Source organism: Erinaceus europaeus, chromosome 4, assembly GCF_950295315.1.
Source record: "Erinaceus europaeus chromosome 4, mEriEur2.1, whole genome shotgun sequence".
Classification (NCBI taxonomy): domain Eukaryota; kingdom Metazoa; phylum Chordata; class Mammalia; order Eulipotyphla; family Erinaceidae; genus Erinaceus; species Erinaceus europaeus.
The window spans coordinates 123,347,077-123,364,154 of record NC_080165.1 but is presented as its reverse complement, the minus strand read 5'-3'; the positions used below and the strand labels follow the sequence as shown (position 1 = coordinate 123,364,154).

Here is a 17,078-nt window from a genome sequence, read left to right as displayed (position 1 = left end):
ATAGAAAAATTAAAATAAAATAAATAAAAAAGACTATACTGTGCCCTTTGAGCAAAATGGATAAAATTGGAAGTACTTATGTTTAACGGCATAAATAAGGGTATGAAGGACAACTACCAGACAAATTAATTCATGTGGAATCTAGTAATCTACAACACATGAACTTGGGTAATAAAAGTCAACCCATCTCTAAGACCTTGTTAGAGTTACTGGGGGGGGGGGTGGCGCAGAAATTTGGTGCTAGGAATGGTGTAAAACTATACCTCTATTATCTTAGATTCTTGTAAATAACTATTAAATCACTAATAAAAATAAATAATAAATGTCTGCCTGGAGTAAATTTCCAGTGAGGACAGTTAATTAATTGTCTATGCATTTTCCAAAGGTGTTTGAGGTAGTTTGTGCCCAAAACTTTATATTCACTTTAATTTCTTACCTATATGTTTTAATGGTTGGGATTTTTATTGTTATTGCTTGCTTGCTCTTTATCCTTAGATTCTCAGTTACCAATGTAAGTGTTAAATTTGCATATTGTTTTCTTAAACACTTAGCTATATATTTTTGGAGTGCTTGTGGTCTTTGCTAATCAGTATTACAAAGTTTATTTCAGACATTTTGTTTTATAGTCTGTGGTCTTTATTTCTTGAAAGATTTATTTATTTTCATGAGCAAGGAATACTAAGACTGAAAGAAGCCAGATCTTCTGATATATGGTGTTGTCAGGGATTGGACCTGGGGTCTGTGTAGCCTCTAAGGCATCTGGCAGGCAGGGTCAGTGCTCTAAACTGAATTACCTCCCTGACCCTGGTTTTACTTGAAAGTAAAAGACAAGATTCAATTTTTTTCAAGAGTACAGCATATTCTGTAAGCACTGGCAGAAGAAGTCCAGTCAGGATAATGATGATAATGATAACTACGGTGAGAATCCAGAGAGCTCACTGGGTAAAGATGTCTGCTTTGCCATGAGCACTAGCCATGTTAGAGTCCCAGTACACACAGAGAGGGCCACCGTTGGAGGGAAGCTCTGGAGCTGTGCTGTCTCTTCTACTCTCTGTGTCTTTGCCTTTATCTCCATCTATGTGAATGAAAATGGCAGCTGAAAGTATGCTCAAAGCCTTGGTGTCAAATGGAGGGAAAAAAAAAGAAAAAAAAAACTGTAGCAAATGAATTTTTGTTTGTTTCCTGCCAGGATTTTTGTTGGGGGTTTGCCCCTGCAACTTTTCCCAGTGTAATTAATTCACTTTTTAAAACTGAAACACAAAGAGAGAGGAGGAAAGATACAAAGACTAAAGGAAGGACACCAAAACACCACTCCACTGTGTCTGAAGCTTTTACCTCTGCTCAAACCTGGGTCTTCTCAAGTAAGTTAAGTATAAACTCTAGCAGGGGGCTATATTCTGGGCCCCCTGAAATGGATGGTCTTTATTAGCACTTTTACTATGAAGCATTTTAACTCAATATTCCTCAAAATAAATATTGAGATAGCTACTTGAGATATCCCATTCCAAAGATGGGGAAAATAGATCAAAGAAGAAAATGGTAGAGCCAGTATTCACACTCAGGCAGCCAGGTTCAAAAATCTGTGATCTTAAAATTATGCTATCTCATCAATAAACTGTATTTGATTGTCTTTTGTTTAAATTTAAAGACAGACAATGCTAGTGACTCAAAACAAAGGAGATTTATAAATTTCAACTCTTGAAATTTGGGACTAGGTAATCTGGAGATTTTTGTTTTGCTTAAAATGATTTACACATCTCTCTTTTAATTCACTGCAAGTCACATGGGTCTCTTTCAAAACAGTTCTTTAAAAATCCCCATTTTCTGGTAGGAAGAGGGCATATTTAATGACAGAATCATTGCCCCCTTCAAAACAAATAACCAAAACACCAAGAATAGAATTTGCTCTGCTTCCAGAATGCAGAGGATGCATGTACAGATCAGTTTGGGGGTGGCCAGGGCTCGCCCACATTCCTGGCTGCCAAGTCTCTCTCTGTCAGCCTCTGGCTTCTTTCTCTCCACTGAAGTAGCAGCTGATCTGAGTGGAAGTGTCAGAGGCAGTTGATAATACTTGCAAGTGGCAGCAAATATTTATCTGCAGCCAAAGAGCCAAGGCCTGGGCATCCTAAAGGTTCACATTGTGGATCCATGTTTACATCCAATGTCTTCTGTGAGGATTCCTCTCACCTTCCTGATCCTGTGGGTAGGGGGAGTAACTGTGAGCTCCCAAACAACGAATGTTCTCATGAGCCTGCTCTTATGTACACTTCTCATTACACATCATTTGGGAAAGTCTACTTGTTAGAATTGTACTTTCATTGTGGAAAACTTAGGTAGGTTTCTAGGTTTTGTGTGTGTAGCCACAAGGAATGTAAAAACTGATACATTGGATTAACCTGGACAAGTTCAGATGTGGAACATCATGTTGTTAAAGGGAGAATGAGTTTTGAGAATTGCCAAATCCTAGGAATATGATCAGTTACAAAGTAGTCCCAGACTTCATCTCGGAATCAGTAGAGACTATATACCAAAATCCATCACTCCTCAGTCTTCACAACAGTTTATATTCTCCCAAATTTCAGGGGGGAATGCCTGATGTTGGTGCTAACTATCCAGGTATTGGCATAACATAAATGTTCAAGATATGTGTAATGGAAGAACCAGTAATGGAATACAAATGCACTCTTCAAGGCAAACCAGCTTGGAGAGCACAAGTATTTATCTCTCCATGAAAATATTTGAAAAGAAAAACTGCACACACAATTTATACACACACATACACATAATCATAGTCCTTAATAATTTTTAGTGGTGGTGTACCTGGTAAAGCACACATATTACCATGTGTGAGAACCTAGATTTAAGTTCTCAGCGCCCACCTACAGGGGGGAAAGTTTCTGGAGCAGTGGAGCATTGCTAAAGGTAGCTCTCTCTCTCTCTCTCTCTCTTTCCCTCTCTCTCAGCACCCTCTCAACTTCTCTGTCTCTATCAAAAAAAAAAAAAAAGAAGGAAAAAATAACCCAAGGAAGTCCAGTGGTAGAGTAGTGGGTTAAGCGCGCGCACGGCGCAAAGCACAAAGACTGGCATAAAGATTCCAGTTTGAGCCCTCGGCTCCCCACCTGTAGGGGCGTCGCTTCACAGGCAGTGAAGCAGGTCTGCAGGTGTCTATCATTCTCTCCCCCTCTCTATCTTCCCCTCCTCTCTCCATTTCTCTCTCTCCTATCCAACAACGACGACATCAATAACAACAACAATAATAACTACAACAAGGGCAACAAAAGGAAAAATAAATAAATACTAAAAATTTTAAAAATGGCCCAGTGCCACAAAAATAAATAAATGAATAAAAACCGAGTAAATAAAACTGTCTATGCAGCCCAGTGGATAAGGCACTGCATTCTCAATCATAAGATTAAAATCATCCTCACTGTAATATTCCCATGTTTACAAGGAATTTCAGAATCAATGAGAGAGGAATTATCTCCAGAGTAAGAAAGTGAGACTTAAAACTGAAACTTCGAACAAGCTCAATGTCATATGTACCCGAACAACCTGACACACAGACCTCCATAGAATCCTGTTCTCTCTGAAGCAAGTCATGCCAATCATTTCACCTTACATATTCTACAGCTATTTGAATGCCCTTTAAAGGAAAGGAACAATAGAAGGTCAACACTTGGGAGTCGGGCGGTAGCGCAGCAGGTTAAGCGCATGTGGGGCAAAGCACAAGGACCAGTGTGAGGATCCCGGTTCCAGCCCCGGCTCCCCACTTGCAGGGGAGTCCCTTCACAAGAGGTGAAGCAGGTCTGCAGGTGTCTTTCTCTCCCCCACTCTGTCTTCCCCGCCTCTCTCCATTTCTCTTTGTCGCATCCAACAAGGACGACATCAATAACAACAACAATAAGTACAACAACAATTTTTTAAAAATTTTAAAAAGGGCAACAAAAAGGAAATAAATAAATAAATAAATAAATAAATGAATAAATTTTTTTTTTTTTAAAAAAAAAAGGTCAACACAACGCTCCTTCCATCAGCCAGGTTAGGTAAGTTAACACAAATCATCTCATTCAAGAGTCACGATTATGGCACCTGATTTGGAGGGTGGGGGGAAGGAAACAAGGAACATCCCGAGAAGGAAAAAATACTTCAACAAAATCTGTAAGGAAAAGGTATGTGAATAATCCTAAAAGTACTCTGAGGGGAGGCCAGAGAGACTTTTCCATGATTATGCAAAATATTTTCCTGCCTGAGACTCTGAGGTTCCACGTTCAGATCCCACAGTACCACCAGAAGCCAGGACAGAGAAATGCTCTGGTATAAATAAACAAACAAATAAGTTAAGTAAGTAAATAAAATTAGAGAAGAAAGCACTCTGAAGTAAACAAGGCTTCTTCCTCCCTCCACACCCACTATCTTTACTACCACTGTGCGCCAGGCCAGCTGCCATGGTCAGAGGAGGGTCATCACGAGGCCCTTCTCTAAAGTGGCACAGTCACATTTGGCCCCTGGTCTTCTATCACATCCAACCTAAGACACTAGCTCATGAGTGTATCTAGCACAAGCCAGAAAAGTCTCACATTGTGAAAGGAAGAGGCAAGGCAAACAGCTGTTACAGCTTTGCATTTTACTTATTACGTACACCAAAAGATTTATCTGGTAACCTTCTTTGAATATCCTTTGCTATACATTGTATTCAATATCCCAGTTATATATTATGAAGTTATCTGGCAAATGTAGGAAGATCAGTTATAAGCAAGTTCATCTTCTTCAATTGAATTTTTCAAAATTAGTTTACAAAGTGAAGAATGATTAAGTTTTATTTCTCTATGTCAATTAGCAATATTTGTCATCATCACTAAGCATACTTAGTCTTTGGCTCCTACAAAATATATACAAATACTGGGGGTCAGGGGTAGATAGCATGATGGTTGGTTATGCAATGAGACTCTCATGGCCTGAGGCTCCAAAGTCCCAGGTTCAATCCCCTGCACCCCATAAGCCAGAGCTGAGCAGAGCTCTGGTTAAAAAAAAATGCAAATACTGGGGCCAGGCAGTGGCATGCCTAGTTAAGCACTGACATTACAACCCCTGGTCCCCACCTGCAGGGAAGCTTCATGAGTCGTGAAGTAGGGCTGCAAGTGTCTGTCTTTCCTTCTCTCTCTCCCCCACCCCTCTCAATTTCCGTCTCTCCAATAATTAATTAATTAATTAAAAATAAATACAAATATGCTTTAATCAGTCCTATAGGATAACTGAAAGCCAAGAAATTATTTAAATGGTTCTTTTCCACTCAAGTATATTATTTTCACTTTATATTTGAATTACCAGTCTCATTAAACTCACCACTTTGTTGAGTTTAATGTTTTAATTTGCAGAGCATAGATATTCAGTAAATGGCAAGCCTGATATTATTGCTATTGGTTTGAAAAAGAATCTCTCTAACTTGTGAAATAAGTGAACCAATATATTGCTAAGAAGAATAAAAGTAAAGCTAGCTTTTAAAAAGGGAAATTCTAGAATTTGGAGAAAGATTAGAAAAAGTTATAAGTCAGTGTCTGCAACAGGGGTGGAGGAGACAGCATAACGGTTACGCCAACAGACTTTCATGACTGAGCTCCAAAGTCCCAGGTTGAATCCCCTGCACCATCCTAAGCCAGATCTGAGCAGTGCTCTGGTCTATCTTTCTTTCTGTCTCTCTCTTACTACCTTATCAAAATAAAGCAAATAAAAAAGAATCTTGAAAGCATCTTCAAACAATATCCTGGGAGAGCTATGAAAATAACTTTCAGGGTTTCTCTGCATGTCCAAGTTCTCTTAACACTGATCTGTCTACAGTGAAACTTCTTCCTTTGAGCACCACTATCTAAAATGTGAAACTACGGAAACCAGTAACTTTTAGTTTATATATTAACCCAACAACTGTATTTTTCTGTATTTTAAACAACAGAGGTTAAGCAAACTTTCATTTGCAGCATCAGACATGTTGAGAAATCTGTAAAGCATTACTTCAGTGCCCATTATTATAACACAGGCAAATATTATGGATTAACAGTAATTTATACCTCTTGTTCTACATTAGTTTCTGCCACAACCATGTCACCATGCCAGCATTTTCTGAATAACCAGTAAATGGCAAAAACAAATACAGCAGTTGTGATTTAATCAGTGACTTCATTGTTGAAAAAGCCAGAAAAAGTAGACACATTTTGAATAGTAAATGAATAACTAAACGCATTTAACAGACTCATTAATAACAGGCCAATGAAGTCTTCTGGGAAAATTCATTTTCTGAAAGAATGCTCAAGCAAGTTACAAAATGCAAGTAAAATTGTGTTTTGACATGAACAGTGTACACTATTACATCATAAATTTTCTCTTGAGAAAACTGACAAGAATCTCTGTTTTAAAATATGAGCTTAAAAGAGAGTAGAAAGAACACCAATGATACTTAATGCATTCTACCTAAGCCCCATTCATTAAATCTGACTATCCTATAAATGAGCTCTTTAGTCTGAAGATACTTAAATTACAGTTGGAAAAGAAATAAAAAGCAAGAAATAGGCTGCTACTTGTAATGTCAGAAAGAATACTATGTCTTGTGTTAAGATTGATATGCTAACTAAAAAATGTTTGTCATATATCACTTTTGGTTCTCAGATAATACTTGCCTTCACATAGTTTCATACAGCACATCCATTACCAAAATTATTTAGCCCTATTCTTACTCTCTTATACAATATTTACTTCAAAATTATCTGAGTATTCTTTAGAAAAAAAAAAACATAGATTGGGTTATTGGAAAAGTCACGGGTGCATTTTCACATAGAAAAAATATATATAACGGGTCAGGCGATGTTGCAGTGGGTTAAGCGCATGTGGCGTTAAGCACATGAAGCGCAAAGCGCAAGGACCTGCGTAAGGATCCCGGTTGGAACCCCTGGCTCCCCATCTGCAGGGGCGTCGCTTCACAGGCGGTGAAGCAGGTCTGCAGGTGTCTATCTTTCTCTCCCCCTCTCTGTCTTCCCCATTTCTCTCCATTTCTCTCTATCCTATCCAACAATGAACAACATCAACAATGGCAATAATAATAACCACAACGAGGCCAACAAGGGCAACAAAAGGGGGGAAAAATGGCCTCCAGGAGCGGTGGATTCATGGTACAGGCACAGAGCCCAGCAATAACCCTGGAGGAAAAAAAAAAAAAAGAAAAAATATAACGTGACTTTTCTGACAACCCAATAATGTTGTTGTTTTGTTGTGTCAGGGGCGTTAAGCTATAATTAAATAAACAGTAGTCAGAAATATAATTTCAGGTGGTCCGGGAGGTGGCACAGTTGATAGGGCATCGGCTTCTGGAGCATGAGGTCCCGAGTTCAATCCCCGGCAGCACATGTACCAGGGTGATGCCTGGTTCTTTCCCTCTCCTCCTATGTTTCTCATTAATAAATAAATAAAATTAAAAAAAATAAAATATCTTTAGAAAAAGAAATATAATTTCAGGAAAAGGTGCTTCATGTTATAATTAATCCTTTCACAGTATCCTTAAAATTCTAGAATGAAACGTATAAATCAATTTTTTTCAAGCTGATTTTTCTGTGTCCAATGGAAGTGCGTCTCAAAATTAAATGTTCAAGGTAAGTCACCTAGAAATTATTGTAAATGCAGATTCTGAATTAGTAGGTCTTCAGTGGCTTCTAGTAAATGTTTATATAAGAAAAAAAAATCATCACAAGTTTTAGCTGATGCTAATCTGCTAGTCTGTGGACCACAATTCAAGTAGCAAAATTCTGTGGCACTCTGCAGTTGACAAGTTCAGCGAACATGAAGAAATCAGTCACCAACCCTAGGTGAACAGCAGGAGCCATAGAAACACTTTCTCTCTGCTCTTAGTTTGCTGGAAACCTACTCAAACACATCAAGAACTACATTGCATCTGCTACTTAAGTAGCTGTCATGTCACTCTATACGTACCCAACAAGGACTGGGAAGAATTTCTATAGCTAATCAGCTGCTTCCCTGAACCGAGTTTAGAGAGTCAGCCTACAGGCAGCTGGTTAAGGAACAGGTTTCAATGGGAGTGGTTACATAAATACAGCCAAATTTAGAAGTTATTATTTTTCTCACAAAGTATAGTATAATGTACAGATAGTTCATTTATTTTGTGTCCATTTCTTAATTTATGCATCTCTAGATGGCTTCTGCTCCTTTCTAAGTTTCATTTGAATAATGGATTACTAAGTACATTAAGATGTGTGTGCACGTGTGTGTAAACATATATTTACATCTCCCAACATTTTTAATAACAACAAAAAAACAGCAACTCAACACTATTTCACTTACGTTATTTCTGAAAAACTTTTATTAAACTAATTCAGAGAATGGCACCTATGGGATTCAGCCAGCACTTCTCTCTAATCATAATTTTTATTAACTGAACTTTAAAATGGCATAAAGTAGGAACATGGAATACTTCCTAGGAGACTAGTTTATTTGTTCCAAAAACAACTGTAAGTGAGAAAATATGTCTGTTGTCCTTTTTTTGTGGATTATCAACATACAGAGAAAAACAAAAATAAAAATAAAAGAACACAAGTAAGAAGTGGGAAAATCGTAATATTCCATAAAAGGATCACTGGGATCCTATATCTCTAGCCTGATGTTTTTACAGAAACCCATTTGATTTTTAAAATAAAAATAAGCTTTTTAATTATGTACATTCATTTTTAATTACTAAAATGGTCACTAAAAATCAAATGAATTCTGCAAGTATACTACATGAAAATAAATATAACTGTCACAGCATAATCCTCATGGAATTACATCTTTTAGGTAGAACTGTATATAAAAATATTTTTCATAAAACACATTTCCACTAAAATGAAGCCTGTAGATATTTTCTATGATTTTTTTAAAGATTTATTTTAGGGGATTCAATTAAGCACACATAGTACTAAATGCAAAGATAGAGGTTTGAGCCTCTGACTGCCACCTGCAGTGGAGTCTACTTGAGGAGCAGTGAAACAGGTTTGCAGGTGTCTTTCTTTCTCTCTATCTCCTCACCCCTCTGTTTCTCTCTGTCCTAGCCAATAAAATGGAGAAAATGGCCACCAGGAGCAATGGATTCATAGTGCCTGCACAAATCCCCAGCAATAACCTTGGAAGTGAGAGAGAGAGAGAGAGAGAGAGAGGAGGGTGGAGGGGAGGGAAGGGGGAGAGGGGGAGAGGGAGAGAGAGAGAGGGAGAGGGAGAGAGGGAGAGAGGGAGAGAGGGAGAGGGAGAGAGAGAGAGAGAGAGAGAGAGAGAAATTTATTTTACTGCTTATGTTGAAAAGAGGGAGAGTTCCTGTAGAGAGCAGTCTAGAGAACTCTCACAAGGCCAGAAGTGGACCTAAGACCCTGCAATTCCTTTCTTGGAGATAGATCCTAAGGAACAAAACATGCCCATTCAAAAAGATTTGTGTATATCTATGTTCAGAGCAGCACAATTTGTAATCGCCAAAACCTGGAGGCAACCCAGGTGTCCAACAACAGATGAGTGGCTGAGCAAGTTGTGGTCTATATACCCAATGGAATACTACTCAGCTATTAAAAATGATGAATTCACCTTCTTTACTGCATTTTGGATGAAGCTTGAAAAAATCATGTTAAGTGAGATAAGTCAGAAACAAAAGGATGAATATAGGATATTTTCACTCATAGACAGAAGTTGAAAAACAAGAACAGAAGGGAAAACACTAAGCAGAACTTGGACTGGAGTGGTGTAGTGCACCAAAGTAAAAGACTTCGGTGTGAGGGAGAGGGTTAAGGTCCTGGAACATGATGGCAGAGGAGGACCTAGTGGGGGTTGAAATGTTATGTGGAAAACTGGAAAATGTTACACATATACAAACTATTGTATTTTACTATCAACTGTAAACCATTAATCTAGGAAGGAAGGAAGGAAGGGAGGGAGGGAGGGAGCAAGGGAGGGAGCGAGGGAGGAAGAAAAGAGAGAGAGGCCAGAGAACATTCCAGTGAATGGGGACTGAACTCTGAATGTCATGCTTCCAAGTCCAGCACTCTCATATACACCACTTCCCAGGACATGAACTTTATCTACTTGAAGAGTTTGTATCCATTCAAACATATTTTTTTATACTTTTCCAAAGCACAGTTATATGTAATTTATCTCAACTATCTCAAAAGATCAAAGAAGAATATATTCAAATCTTATACACCCTCTTGTAAAAGTTGTCTTCCACTTAGATGTATAAGTACAAATAAATAAATATTCTGTGACAGTAAAATATTATTTCATGGATGTGCAAGTCTGTTTCTGGCTTCAATTGAAACAAAAATTAACCTAATGTACTCACTCACTTTGTTATCACACACCAGTTTAAGACATAACATGAATTGATAAAATAACATTTCTCAGTAACTATGACACACAGCATGAGTTTTACTGCAAAGAAACAAGTCATGTTCAAAAGCAATTACAACCTTTTTAAGCAAAGAGATATATCATTTGATAAAGGAACACAAACTTGACACATATGATCAAAGGGTAAAGTCAGAGGAATACACAGAGGGAAATTTTTACACACAGAGAATAAGAAGTGAATATGTTTGGACAAAGACAAAAGCTGCTAATAAACAAGTCAAACTGTTTTTTTTTTCCCTCCTCATTTGAAAATTAAATAAGAGATCAAACAAATGTACACACAGAGGCACACATTCTCTGTGTTCTTTCTTTTGTTTTTCAGAACAATCTGGAAACTCTCTTAATGTTTCCTGTTCTCAATATTCCAGCATCCCTCTTCCTGCCCTCCATGAAGAGTCATAAAGGAAATGCAAACAGCCAGGGGCAGATAAGGACAGCATTTCCCATGCCTCTGAAGAGCAGGTCCATGTTTAGTGTGAATCACACCTTCACTGGTCACTGTCTTTAATACTGCCTTGCACAGACCTAGAACACTACAGTTCAAAAGTATTAGTAGGCAACAACACGGTTTCTTTACTTGGGATCGTATCATGTGAACTAAATATCCTTAGAGTACATAAAAATATGTATTAAAGCAGCACTGCTAAATGAGATTTGGGTGGAGGGATTGCACTTGCTCTGGGTAGTGCCTGAGTCAGACCTGCAGTTTTTCCGAACATGTCCAAATTTTGGTGAAAACAAAGACAGTAATTTTGTATATGTACATGTGTGGCTTTGTTGTTGCTACAGGAGTGGGGAGAAGTGTGAGCGAGGGGCACAGTAGAGGAGCTGATTTATTTTTCAAACCCACGTTCATGGGTACAAAGAGAAGAGCTGTCAGCAATACACATGCCAAAACCCAAATAGCAGCCAAACCTACCTCTTCCCATCTGGGTAAGCCAGACCTCATGCAATCTAGGAAAATCAATACTCAGAAAAAGGAAAATAGTGAGAGTGGGGGGAAAAGCCATAGTAATGTCCAGGTACATATCATTATCAGTGATTAGAATCTGGAGTTTTAACAAATTCAGGGATTAAAAGATTCTGGGTGATCAAAACCAGAAAATTTAAAGGCAAATTTTAAAACAAAGTCTCTAGTGTATCTTACTTATAGATAATGAATGTAATAGAAAAAAGCCACATACAGAATAATCAAAGAGTTAGTCGTACTTAGGTAAGTTACAAGGTAAAAGGGAACAAATGAGTACACATTTACAGTGACATGCCAGGAAGTGTATGGAAAGCAATGTCTTAATCTGCATTTTCTGGCATACATCATACTAGAGACAATAGTCCCTCTCTAGGTCACTGATAAGACTGCATCTAAGAAACTGCACATTATTCTCCACACTGAGATGAATAATCTGAACTAACAGCAGATAAGCAGCTAAAGAAATGGACTAAAACATACTTCTTCTCTAGTTAGAATACCTGGAGTGTTAATAATAACACTTTCATGGGTTTAGCTTAATTTAAGTAAGGATTTACACAGGGAAGTAAAACATTAAAAAAAATTAAGGAAGATTTCTCTGGCTATGCCGATAAAACTGCACTGTGGTCAATCTAGGATATTTATATTTAATAAGGATTTAAATGTATAACTGCCCCCTGGAAGCTTAACATAGTGGGTAGAATGAAGGACCTGCAGAAGTGGGATCCTGAGTTCAATAAACCACATATACCAGAATGGTGTGCTGCTGGTGTCTCTGATAAAAATAAATAAATCTTAAAAGAATGAATGGCCAAGTGTTTTATACACACATGCACATTCACACACACAAACACACACACCTGAATAGCTAGCTATATTCACTAGGAGAGAGTGGAGAGCAATAAAAGAATAAGTTAAGGCACCTAGCTTGTTTAATGGATGATGATGATAGCCCCAGATAGCTGCATAGTTTTACAATTTACAACACCAGTTCACATAAATCATTTCATACACTCCTCATATAAACCATGTGGAAAGGCTAGGATGAATCTTATTATTTTCCAGACCACAAAGCCAGATTTCCAAGTTGCTGTGTTTGTGATTGGGTTTGTGTGTGTGTGTATTTGTTTTTCAGTAGTCTGGATTCCATAATACAATAGTTTAGAGATGACAGTTACAAAGTCCATGAAATCAATTTTAGTTCATTATTGTCCCTCTATGTCTCTGTTTCTCCAGATGCAACACAGATGTGACAGAAGTATCATTTTAAGTGAGAGATATTAAGCTGAAAGAACACTAACACAATGTAAAATGTACAGAAACTTCTTCTAGAGGTTCATCATGGGAGCTTGTTTTTATGTTTGCATGTATGGAAGTGTGTGTGTTATACCTTAACACCAAAAGCTAAGAAAATCATAAAGATATTCTGATATGTACTACTTAAACAAGGCAGATTGGGTGTGTATAAAATATATCAAAGGTCCAACAACCTGTGGTCCTCAAAAATTTGCTTTGCAAACACTGCATTACAAAAGGAAAGATAGCATCTAAAAGTGGCCTAAAGAATTTTTATTTAAATAAATATATTCCTCAGAAGAAATAAGCTTATCTTTTGAAGTAGAATGGAGGAAATAAAACTGGAAGAACTACACCTTCAATCTCTCACTCTGTCTTTCCAATAAAATCTAATGACAGCAGAAGGCAAGAAAATGGACATTTTTATAGAATGCCCTTCTAATTTATGAGAAAAAGCAGGCTGATGTTAAACTGTGGAAATAAAAGGTATTTGTTTGTGGATATGTATGTAAATACTGAATGGCAAAACTCTGAGATGCGGTACTATGAAATTTCTATTAGGACAGTATATTCATGTATTGAAATATAACTTAAAGTTAAATGTTTTGCTGTACCACTAAAGCATAAACCATTTGTGCAAAAATAAATAAATAAGTAAACTAGATGTCTCAGTACATAATTTTTCATTGAGGATATCCGAACTCCAGGGATCAGAAAAGCTCATTTGCACGTTCTAGTGGAAAACATTGAATCAGTACTAAAGAGTAAATAAAATATGAGAAGAATAAATTTGCTTTATTGCTGGAAAAAAATCTATCAACGGTTGAGACATTAATTGTTGCAGCTATAGAGTATATAAGCTATGCCATGCAACCAGTAGGATTCAAACTTTCAATTAACAAACTACATGACTTTTTCAAGCTTAGGCTATCCATGCAGTGAAGAACACTGTGTAGAAATCAATATCCACTCCAACTTCCCTGCATATAATGACTTACATCAAGCATGGTTCCAATACTAACAGACATTATATGTCAAAGATGCATGCAATAATGCCTACTCCCTAAAGAAATAAATTAAGCCATCGAATCACTCATTGCATAGAGTTCTTGACCGTGCTACATTACCTATATGTACTGCTTTTCCTCTACAACCTGCATTTTAAAATCGTAGTGCCCTTAGAATCTGTTCTCTTACTCCTTTTATAGAGTTCTAAATGAAGGAAGGAAAATAAACATTACTCAGGAAGCCAGTTTGAATTTATTTCCAGGAAACCGGACAGACAAAACAAAAAGATAAACTGACAAGGACAAAGTCAGTTGGTTCCCTCCATCCGGTGACCTCAACTAGGAGCGTGGCTGTGGCTTTTCCAGGCTTCTCTCCATTAGCCCTCGCCACCTCTGCGTTTCCATCTGCACCTCGAACCAACCAAGGCAGCAGATGCTCTCTCCAGCCAAGCTGAACTGGCTGGTTAGCCAGAAAAGTTGTCAGGACCAGCGGGAGGCAGAAGAGTGCCCAGTGTCCACCTAGTTGAAACTTCAGAGTCCCCAGAGGGAAAAAAGGAAAGAGGCAACTAACTAGGAAGATAACAAAACCGGAAGGAAACAGAGCACCGGACCTAGTGAGACAGGGTTTCCCGGAGTCCTCTAAGAGCCTTTGCCTAGACCCCAAATGGCTAACATTCCAGACTGCACCACATCCCAAGGTTTGGGTCCTCCTGGCGGGTGGCGGTCTTTTGCAACCCCGATTAGCCAGAGCCGGCTCCAGGAGGAGCTTGGCCGGCTTCGCGGTGGCTTTGCCAGAAAGGCGGGCTCACACATGCAGGGTCAGCTTCCCAGACCAGAAGCCGAGACCTTGTTGCCCAGGACGGCTCGGCGAGGATCCTTACTCATATTTAAAAACATCTTCCAGCCTCTGCCAAAACACACACACAGACACACACACACACACACCTTACTCATATTTTAAAACATCTTCCAGCCAGCCTACACAGCCTCTGCCAACACACACACACACACACACACACACACACACACACACACACACACACACACACACACACACACACACACACACACCTCTTCTCTTTGCGCTGCCTGAACCCCAGAGTAACCCAAAGCCTAAGGAGGAGACTAGGGGGAGGGACAGGGAAGTAGGCAGACAATAGTCAAGGAAGGTTATTCCCCGGACAAAAAGCACCTGGCAAAGCGCGCCGAGGTCGGTGCCTTGGAGTCTCCACATTACTGACAATGGCTTCCCGGGGAATTTTTAAAAACACTAGTATAAAGCAGACAGCAGCAACAAGCCCGCACCAGGAGCAACAAGAGTAGTCAGCCCCCGAGTCAGGAGTACTTTTTCTTTCTCTCTTCCCTACTGCGATGTGGGTTACCAATTTCCCTCGACACCCCCCCCGCACCCCCCCCAAAAGAGAAAAACTATGTCTCCTTACACTCTCTCACTGCCCACCAACCTGCGCCCACAGCCAACTCCAAAGAGGAACAATGGGTGGCGAAGATGAAAGTTACCTGCGCCAAGTGGCTCCCTGCCCAAAGCCCCGCGTCCCACCTGGCGCAAACTCTGGGGACTTCTCTCCCTCTGCCCGTTCAATCCCCGAATGCTTCCCTCGAATCCCAGCCCCTGTCCGTAGCTACAGCCGGCTCCTTTCCTGGCCAGCCAGCTCCCGAACGGGAGTAATCGAGTGGACTCGAAACACCCCACCACCCCAACCCGGCTCGGCCACTCACCTGCGGAGAACTGGCCCCGGGCTGACCCCAGGAAAGGCCAAGGGGAGAGGAGCCAGAGCGCCACAAAAGCAGTCAACGCCGCCGCGGTATCCATGTCGACTTTGGGAGAAGTTTTAATCAGCTTTGCAAAGAGCTGCCCGGGGATCACCGCAAAATCCACGACCCAGGTGCCGACTTGGCCTCGCCTGCAGAGGACTCAACAGTCGCCAGCCTGCACTTTTTCCTTCTTCGTGGTCACCAAACTACCTCTGGGGCACAAGCGTCTCCCGCGTCGCCGGTTGGTCGTGGCGATGGCTCTCCATGCTCGGAGGAAGCTGCTCCTGTTAGTCAAGAGTTACTTTGCTCGGGGAGGGACGGAGGCGGAGCCCGGGGTGACGTCGACCCTCGGGCTCAGGGTGCTTCGGAGGAATGCAGGCGCGGGCGCGGCGCCGCGGTTCTGCCTCCTGCCGGAGAGACGCGCGCCACTCCGGGCCGCGCGCCCCGCGTTCCGCGCCGCCTTTGTTCACTGTCCCGGCCCAGCCGCCCGCTTCTGCTTGAGTAGCGGGCGGAAAAGAAGATTCGACGCTGTTCCTTGCTCTGCTCCAGAAATCAGAAGTTGAGATGCAAGTGTTAGGTAAGCACTGAGGCTGGCTATTGAGAACGAGTGCGGAGAAACAGCCACAGCTGGAGCAGAGGCGTCTTGGGGTTTGGACCCCAGGGTACAGTCCCCACCAAAGAGGCTGAGGGGTAGGAAGAAGGGAGAGTGTGGAAGCCTTCTGCGTTGAAAACTGTTCCTTTTTCATGCAATAAGGAATAAGGCATCCCACCCCCATAGGACACTTATTGTTCCTTATTCATATAAAAATAAAACTTGAACCAAAATAAACGTTCTTTAACTTCCAGTGTGAACAGATGTCCTCTCGCTTTTCTGGTTTGTCATTTGCGAATATTTGGATGTACTCTCTGCTTCACTTACTTTGGTGTTCTGAAACCTTCTATCCCTTTTCCACTTCCACCCTCAGGAAGAATCTAAGAAATGATTCGGGCTTATTACCCTTTTCCTTCCACATGTAATTGGCAGAGTAGAATAGATTCTCTGCTTTTTTTTAATTATTATTATTATTATTATTTTATCTAATCCCTGTTATACGTAAGTATTTAGCAAAAGGACTTAACACCGACAATGAAAACAGCAATGAATGATCCATCTGGTGGAAAATAATGCTATATTATGACAGTGAAGTATTTTACAGTTTGCTACTTTTTCAGCAGCTTGAAGTGATTTCACCATATGCCACACTTATACATGCATCTGTGAAAAGACTGTATAGTACATACTTTATTCATTTTAAGAGCTATAAAATGAAAAAAGATGTGTTAGCAATCGAATAAACATAGTTTTCAGATTTTGATATTTCTATAGTTCCTAGAACAATGGAGTCTATTGGTTGGCATTTATAGATATCAGTTATTCAGACCGCCTTAGTCTGTAAATCACAACAATGTGAAATTCAATTTAATAAAATAGTGCATAATTTACCAAGCCACTTATTCTTTTATTAAAACTAAATATGTTCTGTTAATGGCCAGTATTATAACTGAACAGGAAATTGATATTTCAACATTTATTTCCACACACATGCATATTTACCCCTTCCTATGTATGG

General features: G+C 39.7%; 1 protein-coding gene across 7 annotated transcripts in view; it reads right to left on the bottom strand.

The window, feature by feature from the left end:
• Positions 1–16,117, bottom strand: part of PTPRK (protein tyrosine phosphatase receptor type K) — a 603,479-nt gene extending 587,362 nt beyond the window's left edge. For 3 of the 7 annotated variants that reach the window (XM_060190489.1, XM_007524994.3, XM_007524996.3), the window contains exon 1: positions 15,433–16,112. In XM_060190489.1, the coding sequence (XP_060046472.1) occupies positions 15,433–15,526 (94 nt within the window). In that variant the 5' untranslated portion in view covers positions 15,527–16,112. Of the gene's footprint in view, positions 1–15,432 lie in introns of all 7 variants that reach the window. The other 4 variants (XM_060190487.1, XM_060190488.1, XM_060190490.1 and 1 more) reach the window with 3 other exon arrangements.
• Positions 16,118–17,078: the final 961 nt, after the last annotated feature.